Source organism: Scyliorhinus canicula, chromosome 5, assembly GCF_902713615.1.
Source record: "Scyliorhinus canicula chromosome 5, sScyCan1.1, whole genome shotgun sequence".
Classification (NCBI taxonomy): domain Eukaryota; kingdom Metazoa; phylum Chordata; class Chondrichthyes; order Carcharhiniformes; family Scyliorhinidae; genus Scyliorhinus; species Scyliorhinus canicula.
Window position 1 is genome coordinate 212,299,607 of NC_052150.1, and position 16,937 is coordinate 212,316,543.

At 45.1% G+C, this 16,937-nt stretch overlaps 1 protein-coding gene across 1 annotated transcript in view; it reads left to right on the forward strand.

The window, feature by feature from the left end:
* Positions 1-3,042: 3,042 nt before the first annotated feature.
* Positions 3,043-16,937, forward strand: part of LOC119966551 (5'-AMP-activated protein kinase subunit gamma-2) — a 577,858-nt gene continuing 563,963 nt past the window's right edge. Inside the window, exon 1 of the mRNA XM_038798441.1 lies at positions 3,043-3,168. Within this exon, the coding sequence (XP_038654369.1) occupies positions 3,115-3,168 (54 nt within the window). The 5' untranslated portion in view covers positions 3,043-3,114. The remainder of the gene's footprint in view (positions 3,169-16,937) is intronic.

Sequence of the window (16,937 nt, forward strand, 5' to 3'; positions counted from 1 at the left end):
TTGCCCTCCTTCTGGGGTCTTTCATTGCCCTTATTCTGGGATCTTTCATTGCCCTCCTTCTGGGATCTTTCATTGCCCTCCTTCTGGGGTCTTTCATTGCCCTTCTGGGGTCTTTCATTGCCCTCCTTCTGGGGTCTTTCATTGCCCTCATTCTGGGGTCTTTCATTGCCCTCCTTCTGGGATCTTTCATTGCCCTCCTGGGGTCTTTCATTGCCCTTCTTCTGGGATCTTTCATTGCCCTCCTTCTGGGATCTTTCATTGCCCTCCTTCTGGGATCTTTCATTGCCCTCCTTCTGGGATCTTTCATTGCCCTCCTGGGGTCTTTCATTGCCCTCCTGGGGTCTTTCATTGCCCTCATTCTGGGGTCTTTCATTGCCCTCATTCTGGGGTCTTTCATTGCCCTCATTCTGGGGTCTTTCATTGCCCTCATTCTGGGATCTTTCATTGCCCTCCTGGGGTCTTTCATTGACCTCCTGGGGTCTTTCATTGCCCTCCTGGGGTCTTTCATTGCCCTCCTGGGGTCTTTCATTGCCCTCCTGGGGTCTTTCATTGCCTCCTCCCTATAAAAGACTCATCTTTTATTTCACTCAGCTGTCAGCTTTCTCTCTCTCTCTTTTACTGTGCTTTTGGAATTTTGATGCAAACATGGCTGCTCTTTTTTGGACATTTAAAACTTCTCCTTTTTCGAAGGGAAGGCCCTTTCCGTGCGTTTTCTTCTTTTGGTCGGTTGGCGACTCCGTTTTTCCTATTATTCCTTTTCTCTGAAGATGCCAATTTTTTTGTCATTTTCACTCACACTTGGAGACCTCTCATGGTCCAAGGGCATGATGTTTTAAAAATTTATTGACTTCTTTTTAAAAAAACTTCAGAACCATCAGTGCAGCGATTACTGCCACAGAACCCCCACAGGATCTGCTCCAATCCTGCACACTGGGACCTTGTCAGTTTCGGCTCCTTGATTTTTTTTCACGCTTCGGAAAACCTCACTGCAGCTAACTTGGGGCTTCTTAAAAAAACTAAAGTACTGCAAGTACTTCTGCAATAAACTTTGCAACAACTCTTTGGTTTGTTTTAACTGAATTTATATTTTTTAAAACATAAAAACCTAGGGCAGCACGGTAGCATTGTGGATAGCACAAATGCTTCACAGCTCCAGGGTCCCAGGGTCCCAGGTTCGATTCCGGCTTGGGCCACTGTCTGTGTGGGGTCTGCACATCCTCCCCGTGTGTGCGTGGGTTTCCTCCGGGTGCTCCGGTTTCCTCCCACAGTCCAAAGATGTGCAGGTTAGGTGGATTGGCCATGCTAAATTGCCCTTAGTGTCCAAAATTGCCCTTAGTGTTGGGTGGGGTTACTGGGTTATGGGGATAGGGAGGAGGTGTTGACCTCGGGTAGAGTGCTCATTCCAAGAGCCAGTGCAGTCTCGATGGGCCGAATGGCCTCCTTCTGCACTGTAAATTCTATGATAATCTATGATAAAGCCACAGCTCTTGCTTCACATGGTTATTTTTGCTTTTTTTCCCTTGAATGTTTCTAAATTTTTGACTGCACTGGCCAAGTCAGGTTTTTTCTGCTTCTGTCCCTCAGCCTCTCCAAAGCATTGAGCCTCCCGGGCTGCCTCTTAGTCTACAATGCAAGTGGAGATACCTTTCTGCATTTTAATAAGAATAATAATAATCGCCTCTTGTCAGAAGTAGGCTTCAATGAAGTTACTGTGAAAAGCCCCTTGTCGCCACATTCTGCCATTTGTTTGGGGAGGCCGGAACAGGAATTGAACCCGCGCTGCTGTCTTGTTCTGCATTACAAGCCAGCTGTTTAGCCCACTGTGCTAAACCAGCCCCGACTTGCCCTTCTTGTAGATTCTGACCTGGCGATCTTGCTGAGTTCTCTTGTTGCCCTTGCATCTTGGAACTGTCGATCTTTTCTGATTACTCAGGGTCTGGCAATATCTCAAATGGGTCAATTTGCCCAAAGACAGGCATTCTGGAGGGTACTTTTTTTCAGACTTCAATTAAAGCAGGATACTCACAGGTATCGGGCCAGAGGCAGTGTCATGATAATCCCGCCGTCGTCGCCAAATGTAATGATGCACTTTGACAGACTTCATTTGTGAACACAAAAAGAATGTATGAATTGAAAACAGCAGCCGCATGGCTGCACCTAGCTCATTGAATGCCTGCTGCCTAAGAGAGCTTCACCCCCTCGGCTGGTTATCCACTCTGCGTTCCAACTGGTCCCCCAAGCCAGATGACTCTTACTCTACTGTGTTGCCCTTAAAGGGTCAATCATCACAAATCACCACACATGGCCTAGAAAATGACATGCTTCAGTGTTATATTTACGCCAACCACACTTATTAAGCAATAACCTCGCGTAGGCCAATCTTCCAACACCATACCGTTTTATTAAAGAAACAGTTTACAGCACATATGTCCAATCCTGGGGACCTACAGAATGCTGGCCCGGGTTGAAACGGTGGCTTTTAAGCCCTCGCCCGCTTAATAGGGGAATTCATACTCCACAAAGTTCACGGAGAGATCTAGTGATCCCCATGTCCCTTAGTGCGGCCACCATATTGGTACGGTCGCATTTTAAACATGAGGGGTTTTATGATAAAAGCGATTTACTGCAGATTAATTCCCTTACCAGCTTCCCCGAAAAGGCCCCGAAATGTGGTGACTAGGGGCTTTTCACAGTAACTCCATTTGAAGCCTACTTGTGACAATAAGCGATTTTCATTTCATTTTATGCTGGAATCTGAAACCAAAGAGAAAATGCTGGAAAATCTCAGCAGGTCTGGCAGCATCTGTAGGGAGAGAAAAGAGCTAACGTTTCGAGTCCAGATGACCCTTTGTCAAGAAGGGGATTTATGATAGCCTTATTGAGAAAATGCCAGTAGGTTTCCTTCCCATCCCCCAGCTTCCCGTCCCATTCCCCCCCCAGCTCTCCTCTTCCTCCCTGTCAGTCACACCTTGTGGTTCTCCCTTTCCCGCCCTCGGCGAGGGTCAATCCTGCGCCTGCGCTCTGGCGGACTCCGCTCGAGCTGTCAGGAAACATGTAACAAAACTTCGCAACAAAGAGTTGGAGCCCTACTTCCTAAATCCCAAACATTTCAGCATGGACTGGAAACGCGGCTTGAAAGGTGCTTTTCTGGAAGACGACTGCAGCCAGGTCAGTTCGAAAACGGTTGAAGCTGAAACGCATTTAAAACAAAATTACAGCCAGAAAGTAAATCCAAAAGCAATTGTTACTCGAAGAGGTGGCTGGAAATGTTAATCACTGCTTGAAAATGAGCTCGCGTTTGAGTTTGTGTTGAGCCTGTGTTATTGTCAATCGGCATTTTACGTTCAACTTGTCTTTTAAGACTCGAGGGTTTCGATGTAAGATGTGGTGGGAGGGAAGACCAGAGTTTTATTCCTGGTTTATTGCTCACCTCAACATCAGTCAGCCTTTGGGGCTGATCGGGGAAGAAGCTCCCGGAGGCTGGAAGGAGGAGGCGGCTGTTTAAAAGATATGGTAACACTGGCAAGTCACCACATCACAACATGTCTGGGGAAAGGAGATAATATAATCTCAAAAAGACAAAATGTTGCGACTTCCAAAGTGCAACAAAGAAATTGTATAGATTGGAACAAAGAAATGGTATAAAGTGCAACAAAGATTTGAGCTATCTTCCCCACCATGCCTGCTCTGCCAGTCACATCCACTCTGTCTGACCCTGCAGCTGATTTTTATCTGCCTTTGCTTCATATCACTTGACTTCCGTACTTCTGTCAATCTCTTGAAAAGCCCCAGTTATCTCTGTGGTCACAACCTTCTGTGGCGAGGATTCCTGATTCCTGCCAAAGCACACATCAACATCCTCCTCCAAAACTCAAAATTTCAAATTCAGATTGAGCGAGAGAAGACAGAGTACCCCATGCTACAATCTCAGCGTTGGGCAGAGGTAATTATACAGGCCTGAGGAAAGAGTTGGCCCAAGTAGACTAGGCACAAATAATTGAGGGTAGGATAGTTGAGGGACAATTGTGGATGTTCAGGGAGATATTAAACACCTCTCAATTAAAGTATATTCCTGAGATGAAGAAGAATTGCAAAAGGGAGAAAAACGTCCCATGGCGAGACAAGGAAGTCGAGGAGGACATGAAGGCAAAAACTAGGGCATACCATACTGCAAAAGCTAGTGGTAAGCTGGAGGATTGGGAGAACTTTAGGGGTCAGCAAAAGGCTACTAATAATAGAATCAAAAAAGCTAAGATGAACTACGAAAGAAAACTAGCAGAAAACATAAACACTGGTACCAAAAGCTTCTCTCAGTATATAAAGAGGAAGAGAATAGCTAAAGTAAATGATGGCCCTTTAGTGGACGATACTGGTGAGGTAATATTGGGGAACACAGAAATAGCGAAGGCACTGAACTAATATTTTGCCTCTGTCTTCACCGTGGAGGATAATTTTTTTTCCAAGAACTGCAGTTAATACAGAGGAACTTGGTGCAATAACCTTCACTAGGGAGAAGGTATTGAATAAACTAATGGAACTGAAGGCAGATAAGTCTTCAGGACCTGATGGCCTGTACCAAAGGAGGGGGTAGCAGAGATAGTGGATGTATTGTATATGATATTTCAAAATTCCCTGGATCTGGAAAGGTCCCGGTGGATTGGAAACATGCTAATGCAACTTCCCAATTCAAAAAGGGAGAGAGGCAAAAAGTAGGAAACTACAGATCGTTTAACTTGACCTCTGTGATAGGGAAGTTGCTGGAATCACTCATTAAGGAGGAGATGACTGAACATTTGCAAAGACAGAGCTCAATCCATCATTGTCAGCATGGTTTTATGAAGGGTAAGTCATGCTTGACAAACTTGCTTGAGTTCTTTGAGGACGTAACCAACAATGTGGATAATGGAGAACCTGTGGATGCGGTATGTCTCGACTTCCAGCAGGCGTTTGACAAGGTGCTGCATAAAAGATTGATCCAGAATGTGAGATCGCAGGGGGTTGGCGGTAGAATACTAGATTGGTTTGAGGATTTTTTGACTGTCAGAAAGCAGAGGGCCGGGTTAAATGGATCCTTCTCTGGCTACTGCAACTAGTGGGGTGCCACAGGGTTCAGTCCTCGGACCTCAACTGTTTACAATCTATATAAATTATCTGCAAGCAGGGACAGAGTGTAACATAACAATATTTATGGATGATACTAAAATAGGTGGGAAATCAGGCATTGAAGAGGAGATGCAGATTTTACAGACAGATATAGATAGGCTAGGAGATTGGGCCACTATTTGGCAGATGAAGTTTAATGTGGATAAGTGTGGGGTTATCCATTTTGGCTGAAAAAATAGGCAGACAAATTATTATCTAAATAGAAAGCAGATTCAAAATGCACCTGGGCAGAGGGATCTGGCTGGCTTTGTTCATGAATCGCAGAAAGTCAATATGCAAGTACAAAATGTAATAAGGCAAATGGAATTTTAGCATTTATTGCAAAAGGACTGGAGTATAAAAGTAGAGAAGCATTGTTGGATTTGTATAGGGTGTTGGTGAGACCACATCTGGAGTATTGTGTCCAGTTTTGGTCTCCTTATTTGAGGAAGGATGTGGTGGCACTGGAAGCAGTTCAGAGGAAGTTCACCAGATTGATTCCAGGGATGGGAGGGGATCTGCTTGAGGTATATAAATATTAAAAGGGATTGATAAAGTAAATGTAGACCAACTGTCCACCTTGTGGGGCAATCTAGAACAAAAGGTCACAGATATAAGTTGAGAAGTAGATTTAGAACAGAGATGAGGAGGCACTACTTCTCGCAGAGGGTGGTGAATTTGTGGAACTCGCTGCCCTATAGCGTAGTGGAGTCCAAATCATTAAATGGTTTCAAGAGGGAGATTTTAAAATAATAGGGAAAGTGATATGGGGAACAGGCAGGGAGGTGGCTTTGAGACCAGGAAGAAATCATCCATGATCTGATTGAATGACGGAGCAGGCTCGAAGGGCTGAATTGCCTACTTGTGCTCCTCATTCCTATGTTCCTATATAAATTGCCCAGTTCTGATTTGGAGATGATGTGTTTGCTCATTCTTATATAGACATAGAGAATTCCTACTGTGCAGAAAGAGGCCATTCGGCCCATTGAGTCTGCACTGACGCCCAGGTTTTTTTTTCACACTTTCTGAAATGAAAATCGCTTATTGTCACGAGTAGGCTTCAATGAAGTTACTGTGAAAAGCCCCTAGTCGCCACATTCCGGCGCCTGTCCGGGGAGGCTGGTACGGGAATCGAACCGTGCTGCTGGCCTGCTTTCAAAGCCAGCGATTTAGCCCGGTGAGCTAAACCAGCCCCTTGCAGTGTTAATGTAAGCCTGCTTGTGACAATAATAAAGATTATTATTATTAAAAAGAAAGAGCACTTTCCCTGTAACCGCATAACCCCAGCTAAACTGCAAATCTTTGGAGGACACTAAGGGGCAATTTCACATGGCCAATCCACTCAACATCCATATCTTTGGACTGTGGGAGGAAATCCAGAGAAAATCCACGCAGACACGAGGAGAAAGTGCAAACTCTATGCAGACAGTCATCCAAGGGTGGAATTGAACCTGGGTCCCTGGTGCTGTGAGGCAGCAGTACTAACCACTGTGCCACCTTAATCTTCACCCCTCCCCCCCACAGCCAGAATAAATAGTTTCTTTGCATATACACTATGGAATGTTAGATGTTTAGCTGCTGTTGTATAAAGAGTCAAAGGTACTGCTCCTTTTACAAACACCATTTATTTCACTTTAACAGACTCTGCACAAAACTATATCTTCGCATCACCTGACACAAAGGCCACCTGAAGCCTCTTTACATCTCAGTGTCAATTATTGGATACTTAACATAAATGAGACAACTAATTGGAATGGCTCATAACCCATTACTTAACAGTCTCCCTTGGACAAAAAAAATAATTAGGTGAAAACAAAATTACAAGAAACTCAAAACCACACACGCAATTTCCCCCCTTTAAAAAAATTTTTTTTGGAAGAAAAAAGGCACAGAAACAGGTGCCCTTCATTTACAATATACAAAAGTTTCTGTGAACTCGCCCCTCTTTTTGTAAAACAGTCTGAAAATTGATAGCTACTGTCGACCCATTTAATGTTTGCTATTTCCCTCTGTCCAACATCTGCTTCAAACTTGCGATGTCTATCCTTAACCTTTATTCATTGACACTTTTTGTAGAATGCATATTTTCCCACATGGATTTATTGTCAATGTGACATTCAATAGGTATATTACCCAAATTATCCCCAAATTTCTGTCAATATCTGAGATATATAAAAGGCCATATCCACCGCCTCTATAAGGCTTAATGTCTCAGCAGCCAAAGTGCTTTTGACCACTCTGCTTCTTGCAGGGGCATCAGCTCCAGAGAGAAATTTTCTTTGTTTCCCACACAAGAGGGCAACATTTACCATTGTTCCCCAAAAGGAAAATTATAAAACCTCCTGCGCTTGAAACCCAATCACATAAATTTGCATAGGATGCATCACTATAAACTATGAGTTTCAAGTGCCTAAGGTCACCTAAAACCGGGAACCTCCTGCATTTTTAGTTTGACCAACGCTTTATTTGCTCTTATTATGTCTTCCACTTTGGGATCATTCATTTTTGTACTCAACTCGAAGACATCAAAACTCACGTCCGGCCTAGTCTGTCTACCTAACCAATTCAGTTGCCCAATTACACTTCGCAGTTGTTCTTTTTCCGTCTTTGAAACCATTGCATCTTTTTGTGAAACCCGGCCATTACTAATTGCTATTGGGCTGATGTAAAGTTGCCCCTAACTTAGTCTGTCTGATTTCCAGTTCAATATATTTAAATGCACCGGAAGCCTGACTTCCAACCCTGAATTCTTTCCTCAAACCAGAGATTACAATAGCTTCAAAATCACTAGTCCCACCCCACAAAAATCATCGACATGCATCATAAAGATGCCAGAAAGATTTCCTTTATAGTGCCAGTAAAACATTGCCGGATCTGCTTTCAACTGGCAACAGCCCAACTTTAACAAAACCTGACCTTACCGAAAAATACCAGACTCTAGATGCATCGTTCAATCATGTACACATTTATTCAACTTCCAGAGTACCCCTTCTGCGTTAGGAGGACGGAGAAAAATTTCTCTCTGGAGCTGATGCCCCTGCAAAAAGGCAGCTTTTATATCTATAGATTTGCATTCCCATGACTTTGTGGCTAATAGAGCTAAGAAGATCTTTAAAATAACCTTTCCTGGGCAGGTGAATCTACCCTTAAATCTGATCTTCTAAGTTTTCTTCATATCCCCTTGCCACAAGCCTGGCCTTTGCCTTATAATTTCCATCAGGAAGAACCTTTTCCGCGCAAATCCATCTGTGGGATAGAGCTCTTTGTCCCCTATCTGGTACTTCCGTGTATACCCCAAATTCACTCCAACTATGCAGTTCTTGCTGTTTGGCATCTTTGATAACTTTTTCATCTAATTTATTGGAAGCCACCAAGATCTCACGTGCATGTGGGCTTCTACTCCTATTAGAATTTGTAGTCTTACTCATGTTCCAAGATCTTGATAAACTACGTCCCCTCTCTCGCCTGGTATCTCGTTCTGTACTGCGACTGCTTGGTCTTTCCCTTCTGCTGTGGGATGTCCTTTCAATAGTTCTCGACCTTTTCCTGCGGACGTGTTCACTATCTGATGTACTATCTGAACTGGCACTGCGTTCCTGTGCCTCCATTTTTGAACTTTGTCTTCCTAATCCATTGTCTTGACTCCTTCCCCTGAATGCTGTACATTCAACCAATATTTATACTTTCCAGTGGCCTTCCATGCTCTACTAATAACAGTTGCATCCTTCCATTGAATAGACCCTTCAGGCAAGTATGTCACTTTTGTACCAACTTTTCGCAGTTGTCCTTTTGGAAAAATGGCCTGTTCTAATTCATCAGAAGTGTTGTGTTCCTCTACAGAAACCCTGTCTCTATCAGTTAACTAGTCCTCATAGTTCCGTAACACGTGCATACCAGATGACTCTGGTTCCTCGTCATGTTTGTCTGCTCTGTATAGATTTGAAAATTTGTAATCTGTACCCATTATCCTTGATTTTTTTTTTTTTAAATTTAGATTACCCAATTATTTTTTCTATTAAGGGGCAATTTAGAGTGGCCAATCCACCTACTCTGCACATTTTTGGGTTGTGGGGGCGAAACCCACGCAGACACGGGGAGAATGTGCAAACTCCACACGGACAGTGACCCAGAGCCAGGATCGAACCTGGGACCTCAGCGCCGTGAGGTGGTTGTGCTAACCACTAGGCCACCGTGCTGCCCTTCATTATCCTTGATGAATGTACCCTAACAGTTTGATTGCTATGTTCCAAAATAATTGTTTTGCCATCTATGCCTATGACCGTCCCTGGGCCTTTCCATTCATTAAAATTATCTCTCATAGTATACTATGTCTCATCGCTGAAAAACATTATTTGATGGCTGTTATGTCTTAAAGCTCTGTGAATTCCTTCAGAGACTTCTGCTTCCAAAAAAGCTTTTCTACTGCTATGTAAAGCATTTAAATGCTCAGCAAAGGCAGAGCTAATTGTAGTCCCTTCCCAAGCTGGAGGCTGGTCATCTAAAATGGACGGAATTTTAAGATTTCTACCAAACACTAATTGATAGGGACTATAGCCCCCAACCATCTGCAATGAATTATTTGCATGTACCGCCCATTCTAAAGCTGAATTTAGCTTGCAGTTGGTCTATCTGCCAACATTTTCCGGAGCATGACATCTGTTACCGCATGGTTTCTTTCACACACACCATTACTAAATGGGCTTTCCACAGCCATATTCATAACTGTGATATTCATGTTTTCACATATATCTCTAAACTCATCATTAGCAAATTCTCCCCATTGTCTGTAAGAAATTTTGCCGGTGGGCCCATTCCTGTCCATCTTTCCACGATTTGATCCAGAATTACTCTCTTTTCTTTACTTTGTACAACCATTGATTGACTAAATCTGGTTGCTAAATCTACAAAATGCAAAATAAATATATTATTGGCTTTATCCCAGATCTTCAGGCCCATGGCCACAATGTCGTTAAAATCTCTGGCCAAAAATAGGGTTACTATCGGTCGGGCTAGTGTCCTTCTGTACTTCCTACAAACTTCACAGCGATCACTAACCTGGTCTCTCAGTTTTGTATAATCTTCATCCCGTACCCTGATGTGTCAGGCAGGTTGGTTCGATGGGGACTGCACTCGATGCAGGGAAGTTAGAAACAGACGTCTAACACTGGAGAAGATCCAACACTGTTTTATTCAACTATAGAACTGCTATACATATTCAGCTGTGGGTCGACACTATACTGATCTGACGGTGAGCTTGTAGTAGCCTGACCAGACTTACTAGCTAGCGCATGGTGTTTGCACTTGCAAGCTTGTGGACTCTGACTGTCTCAGTAGCTGGGTCCCGAGAGAGCAGGAAACCTTGGGCCCTCTGGCTTTATAGTGGTAGTGTCCTGTCTGGTGATTGGCTGTACTGTGTTGTATGCTTACTGGTCATCCTATGTGTCAATCACTGCCTGTCTGCATCTCATTATATACATGAGTGGATATTATGACATACCCTTGCATCCTTTCATAAAGTTTCAACCTCCGAGGAGACGGATGCACAAATTGCCTATGCAGTTTTAATACAACAAGCTTTTTATCAACTAAAGTCCCATTTTCAACTGCCATTAACACATCCTTAACCACTGTACTTGAAATATTATTTGTCAGTAATGGAATACAATAGTGTCCCGACTGTGTAAATTGTAAGTCCACCGTCTTACCAAAAACTATTGCCTTATCCTGTTCCATATCCAGTTTCATGTGTGCTTTCTTCATTGATGGTCTGCTCAGAAGCAAAGGTATCTCACTTGATCCAACATCCGTGCTAATGAAATGATTCACTCCGGCAATATTGCAAGGGATCACCACTCTTTTCAGCAACTTCAGCGTATTATCACCCCCAAACCTGAAACTTGTGGAACTTTCAAATTCCTTAACCTTGTTACGATTTTCAGCATTCAAGGAGTCCAGGTAACATTTTAACCAGTCAATTCCACACACAGTAGATGTGCAGCCTGTCCAATACAGCACAATTGAAGGATTCTGCAACCAACACCCACATTACCGGCGTAAAACTGCTTGTTAATAGGACAATGCCTTCTTTCTGGTCACTATCTTTTTCCTCTTCTGACTCTTCCGTGTCACGTGTCGCTTCAAACACTATTATAACGTGTTGGACAATTGAAAGCATGATTGTATTGCGAGTCACAACGAAAACATCGATTTATCATACCCCGGGCATTTCTGGGGTTCATCTTCCTATTGTAGGTTCTAACTGGGTTTCTGTCTTCATAATTTCTAGGTCCCGATCTCCTTCTATAGTCTTGAAACCTGTTCGTAGCCATGCGATTTTGCCATCCTGTTAGTAGTGTATCTTCCATATTCTGCTTTATTGCAGGCTGACGTATTTGGGTCATCAGAGCCATTGGAATCGAATGTTTCCCCAGAAACGTTTTTAAAGCTTCTGGCATCTGATCGAATAAGGTATCCTTATCCACAAACTGAACTCCTGTCAAAACCAGGAGTCTACCCATGTTGCTCACTCTAGCACAGCCAAGTAATTTAAAGGCCAACACAGACTGTGGAAATTCCAGGTTGTGTTTCTGCAGCCTTTAATATAGCCTGCCAAATTCCATTATATAGTCTTCATGTTTTCACACATATATCTATCTTTCCCAAGGCAGTTACCTTAGTCCACATAACTACTGCACTTCTCCATTGGTCGTACCATCCCGTTTCAGAAAATAAGGGGGGGTAGTCATATCCGGCCATCTTTATCCTAGGTTCTGCCATTTATCTTCTTTTTTCTTTTCTTCTCACTCACTCTTTGGTTTGGTCTGGAAAAGTTGTACCTTTCAACCTCTCACATTTGCACAGCAACCATCCTCTGCTACCATTTGTTAGACATTTAGCTGCTGTTGTATAAAGAGTCAAAGATACTGCTCCTTTTACAAACACAATTTATTTCACACAACAGACTCTGCACAAAACTATATCTCCGCATCACCTGACACAAAGGCCTCCTGAAGCCTCTTTACATCTCAGTGTCAATTATTGGATACTTAACATAAATGAGACAACTAATTGGAATGTCTCTTAACCCATTACTTAACATAGAATCTGTTTAAGATGGTAAATTGTCATCAATATTTTGTACTCGGTACCATTTAGGCTGGTTGAGGAAAGTTTCCGGTACTTGGGGATTCAGGTGGTGCGAGACTGGGGCAGGCTGCAAAAGTTAAATTTGGCCAGGGTGGTGGAACAAATTAAGAGAAAGTTTTGGAGATGGGATGCACTCCCACTGTCGTTGGCAGGGAGGGTGCAGACTGTAAAGATGACAATCCTCCCTAGATTCCTGTTCATTTTTCAGTGCCTCCCGATCTTTATCCCACAGTCCTTCTTCAAAAGGGTTAGCAAGATGATCATGAGCTTTGTCTGGGCAGGAAAATCCCCACGGGTGAAGAAGGCGATGCTTGAGAGGAGCCGCAGCGAGGGAGCGCTGGCATTGCCGAGTCTGATTAACTATTACTGGGCGGCTAACATCGCCATGATAAGGAAGTAGATGGTGGGTACGGGGTCTATCTGGGAGCGGGTGGAGGTGGCTTCATGCAGGGGCACCAGCTTGACAGCCCTGGTCACGGCTCCCCTACCGCTGCCGCCGGCCAGCTACTCCACCAGCCCGGTAGTGGGGGCGACCCTGCGGATATGGGGCCAGTGGAGGAGGCATGTAGGGGAGGTGGGGTCTGTTTGGGCGCCAATCTGCGACAACCATCGGTTTGCCCCCGGGAGCATGGATGGGGGGTTTCGAGCATGGCGGCGGGCGGGGGTGGGGAGGGTGGGCGATACGTTCCTGGAGGGGAGTTTTGCGAGTCTGAGGGGCTTGGAGGAGAAGTTTGGTCTGGTAAGGTGAAACAATTTCAGGTACTGACAGTTGCGGGACTTTGTCCGTAGACAGGTCCCATCCTTCCCACGCATCCCGCCAGTGGGGATCCAAGACAGAATAGTCTCTAGGGGGGAAGTACGGGAGGGTAGAGTCTCTGATATTTATAAGGTGCTCATGAAGGGGGAAGGGCCCCAGACGGAGGAACTAAAACTCAAATGGGAGGAGGAACTAGGCGGGGAAATGGAGGACGGGCTCTGGGCTGAAGCCCTGAGTAGGGTAAACTCGACCGCAACATGTGCCAGGATCGGCCTGATTCAGTTTAAGGTCGTTCACCGGGGCCATATGACGGTGGCTCGGATGAGCAAATTTTTTGGGATAGAGGTCAAATGCGCTAGGTGCGCAGGAGGACCAGCGAACCACGTACACATGTTTTGGGCATGTCCTAAGCTGAGGGGGTACTGAGAGGGATTTGCGGGGATCATGTCCCGGGTGCTAAAAACAAGGGTAGTGATGGGTCCAGGGGTGGCAATTCTTGGGGTTTCGGAGGACCCGGGAGTCCAGGGTGAGAAAGAGGCCGATGTTCTGGCCTTTGCTTCCCTGATAGCCAGGCGATGAATACTATTGGCATGGAGAGACTCAAAGTCCCCGAAGACTGAGTTGTGGCTTTCGGACATGTCGAGTTTTCTGGGTATGGAAAAAATTAAGTTCGTCTTGAGGGGATCTGTACAGGGGTTCGCCCGAAGGTGGCAACCGTTCATTGACTTTTTTGCGGGAGAGTGAGCGTCAGCGGGGGGGGGGGGGGGGGGGGGGGAGTGTAAACATAACTAACAATCTGTCCTGGTCCACCCACATCGACGCTACGACCAAGAAAGCACAACAGCACCCATACTTCCTCAGGAAATTACAGAAATTTGCCACCCGCACATTGATTCTGTACACACCTCTCGCTGCCTCAGGAAGACAGGCAACTTTATCAGAGACCCCTCCCACCCAGGCGTTGCCTTCTTCCAGATCCTTCCATCAGACAGAAGGTACAGAAGTCTGAAGACCTGCACATCCAGACATAGGAACAGCTTCTTCTCCACAGCACGTAGACTCCTCAACAACTCCCCCTTGGACTGATCTGTTCCCTGTAAGAACACTATTCATGCCACCCTGTGCTGCTGTTGCTCATGCAGCTTTGTTTGGCCCCTTGTTCCGCACTGTAACCAATCACTGTTTGTCGATGTACCATTTGTCAATGTACGCTGTCGATTATTCTTTTTTGTATACTATTTGTGCACTGTGTACGTTCCATTGGCTGCAGAAATTTTTTTTTCACTGTACTTTGGTACATGTGACAATAAATCAAATCAATTAAATCAGTGTCCACATTGACAACTTTTACAGATGCACCATAGAAAGCATCCTATCTGGCTGCATCACAGCCTGGTATGGCAATTGCTCGGCCCGAAACCTTAAGAAACTACAGCGAGTCGTGAACACTGTCCAGTCCATCACACAAACCCGTCCCCCATCCATTGACTCTGTGTACACCTCCTGCTGCCTTGGGAAAGTGGGCAGCATAATCAAAGATCCACCCAGGTTATTCTCTCTTCCAACTTCTTCTATCGGGCAGGAGGTACAAATGTCTGAGAACATGCACTAACAGATTCAGAAACAGCTTCTTCCCCGCTGTTACCAGACTCCTGAATGACCCTCTTATGGGCTGAACTGATCTCTCCACGCTTCTCTCTACTGAGTATACTGACAACAAATAGAAGCACAACAATATTTTACATTGTACCTCGGTAAAAGTGACAATACATCTGAATCTATCTGTAGTGAAGGGACAATGCTTTCTAAAATTGATTTTGGCCGGATAGTGTTCAAATTGTTGTGGGTAATGCTGTAGAGTCTGTAAAATGGGTGCCGGGTGCTCTATGCTGTTTTCCTGCTAGCCCCCAGCCAAACGGAGGCTCGGTGGCTGTTTTTGCGCCACATTTTCAGTCATAAAAGGCCATCATTCCCATGCTGGCGTCAGGACATAGCCTGAGAATGGGAGAATCCAGCACATGAGCTAATGTAGACAATCAGAATAGGTTTCTAAGCAGCAGGTGGATAATTACATTTATTGAAAAAAGCCAATGTAATATTAAGGGGAATATTAAACACTTTTCTGAGATTGCTTCGCATAACAAGATTACAAATAGAATTCTTAAAATGCATCCAGGAGAACTGTTTAAGGCAGATTGCAGAGGGTCCTACAAGACAGGGGAGGTCCTGGATTTAATTGTAGGCACTGAAGCAGGGCAAGTGTTTGAAGAGTCAGTGGGGGGAGCACTTTGCAGTCAGCAGTCAGTCAGTGGGGCAGCACAGTAGCACAGTTGCTTCACAGCTCTAGGGTCCCAGGGGGGGTCAACTCTCCAATTTCTTTACCAACTTCACCTCTCTGGATTCCGTAGCTCCAGCATTAGGATCTCTCTTTGGATGCTCCGCAGTGGCTTAACACATCGGAATACATCTTTGGTTTCCAAGAGTTGCTGCTTCAGATTCAAGTTGCAAACAAGCTGACTACTTCCAGAACTCCAACTTCTGGAAGGTTGACTGCCTTTTATTGAGAGGTTCACTGTAGATTTCTACATGCAGAAAAAAGAGACATGCTGTTGAAGCTTTTCGTCTTGCACTCAGGGCAGTTTGCTAGAAGTGCGAACTGTAACGGGAACAACAATTTATATTGCATGAGAAGAGAGTGCGTATTGCTTGGCAAGTGAACTCTGATTGGCAGACGCATTGCCATGGAGAATGCAGTGGGGAGCAGGTAACTGCTTTTTTTCAAATTCAAACCAGGTAGGTGGACTCTAATTGGTCAAAGCATTGCCCGAGGGAATGAACCAGGGAATGGTTGTTCTCCAAGCTTTTGTCTGCAATGGATAGGGTGCTGTTGGTTTCTACTTAGACGCCACATGTGTTCCCCAACAGGGCTCTTAACCTTGCATGCAGAAGGAGCATGTCCTTGCATTGTACCTTTTTCAACGGGAAGAAAAAGCTTGGGGAACAGCCACTCACTGGTTCATTCCCATGGCAATGCCGTAACCAATCAGAGTCAGATTGCCTGGTTTTGAGTTTGAACAAAAGCTCGGCAGTTAACTGTTCCCTGCTGCATTCTCCTTGACAAAGCTTCTACCAATCAGAGTCCACTCGGCAATCAATCAGCAATCTCTTCCCATACTTATAACATGCTGTTCCCCTTACTGTTGGTATTTCTTGAGAACTGTACTGATGAGTGCAAGACTTGGATAGCATCTGTCTTTCTTTGAACAATACTCAGGCTCCCTGCTGCCAATCAATTATTACACATTCTACTGGATTAAGAGCAGGCACATGTCTCCAGTTCTTTAGCTAAATATGCATACCTGCCATTTTATGATTCTGATCCTTTTACTCTGACCTTATTCAGTAAACATAAGTTATGTTTTAATTGTAAGTCCGTGTGGCGAGCCAGCCTTTAGATGCTTTCCAGCGTTTTTCCCTCACTGGACTTACATGTACAATTCAATCTCTAAAATTAAAATAATGGGCGGGATTCTCTCAGCCCCGGACCGGGCCATAGAATACCTGCGACCGGCGCAAATTGCGCCACTCCTCCCCGACGCCGGGACGTGATTCTCCGCACAGCGGACAATCGCCACCATTGGCGCCAGCGTGGTTGGCGCGGCGCCGGTCGGGGGCTGCTCTATATGGCCGCCGCGCCAATTCTCGGCCCGGGATGGGCCGAGCGGCCGTGGTAAAAAAACTCGAGACCCGCCGGCGCCGTTCACACCTGCTCTCAGCTGGCGGGACCTCGGCGTTGAGGGGTCCGTGGGCGGACTGTGGGGGGGGGGGGGGGGGGGTCTGACCCCGGGGGAGGCCTCCGATGTGGCCTGGCCCGTGATCGGGGCCCATCGAT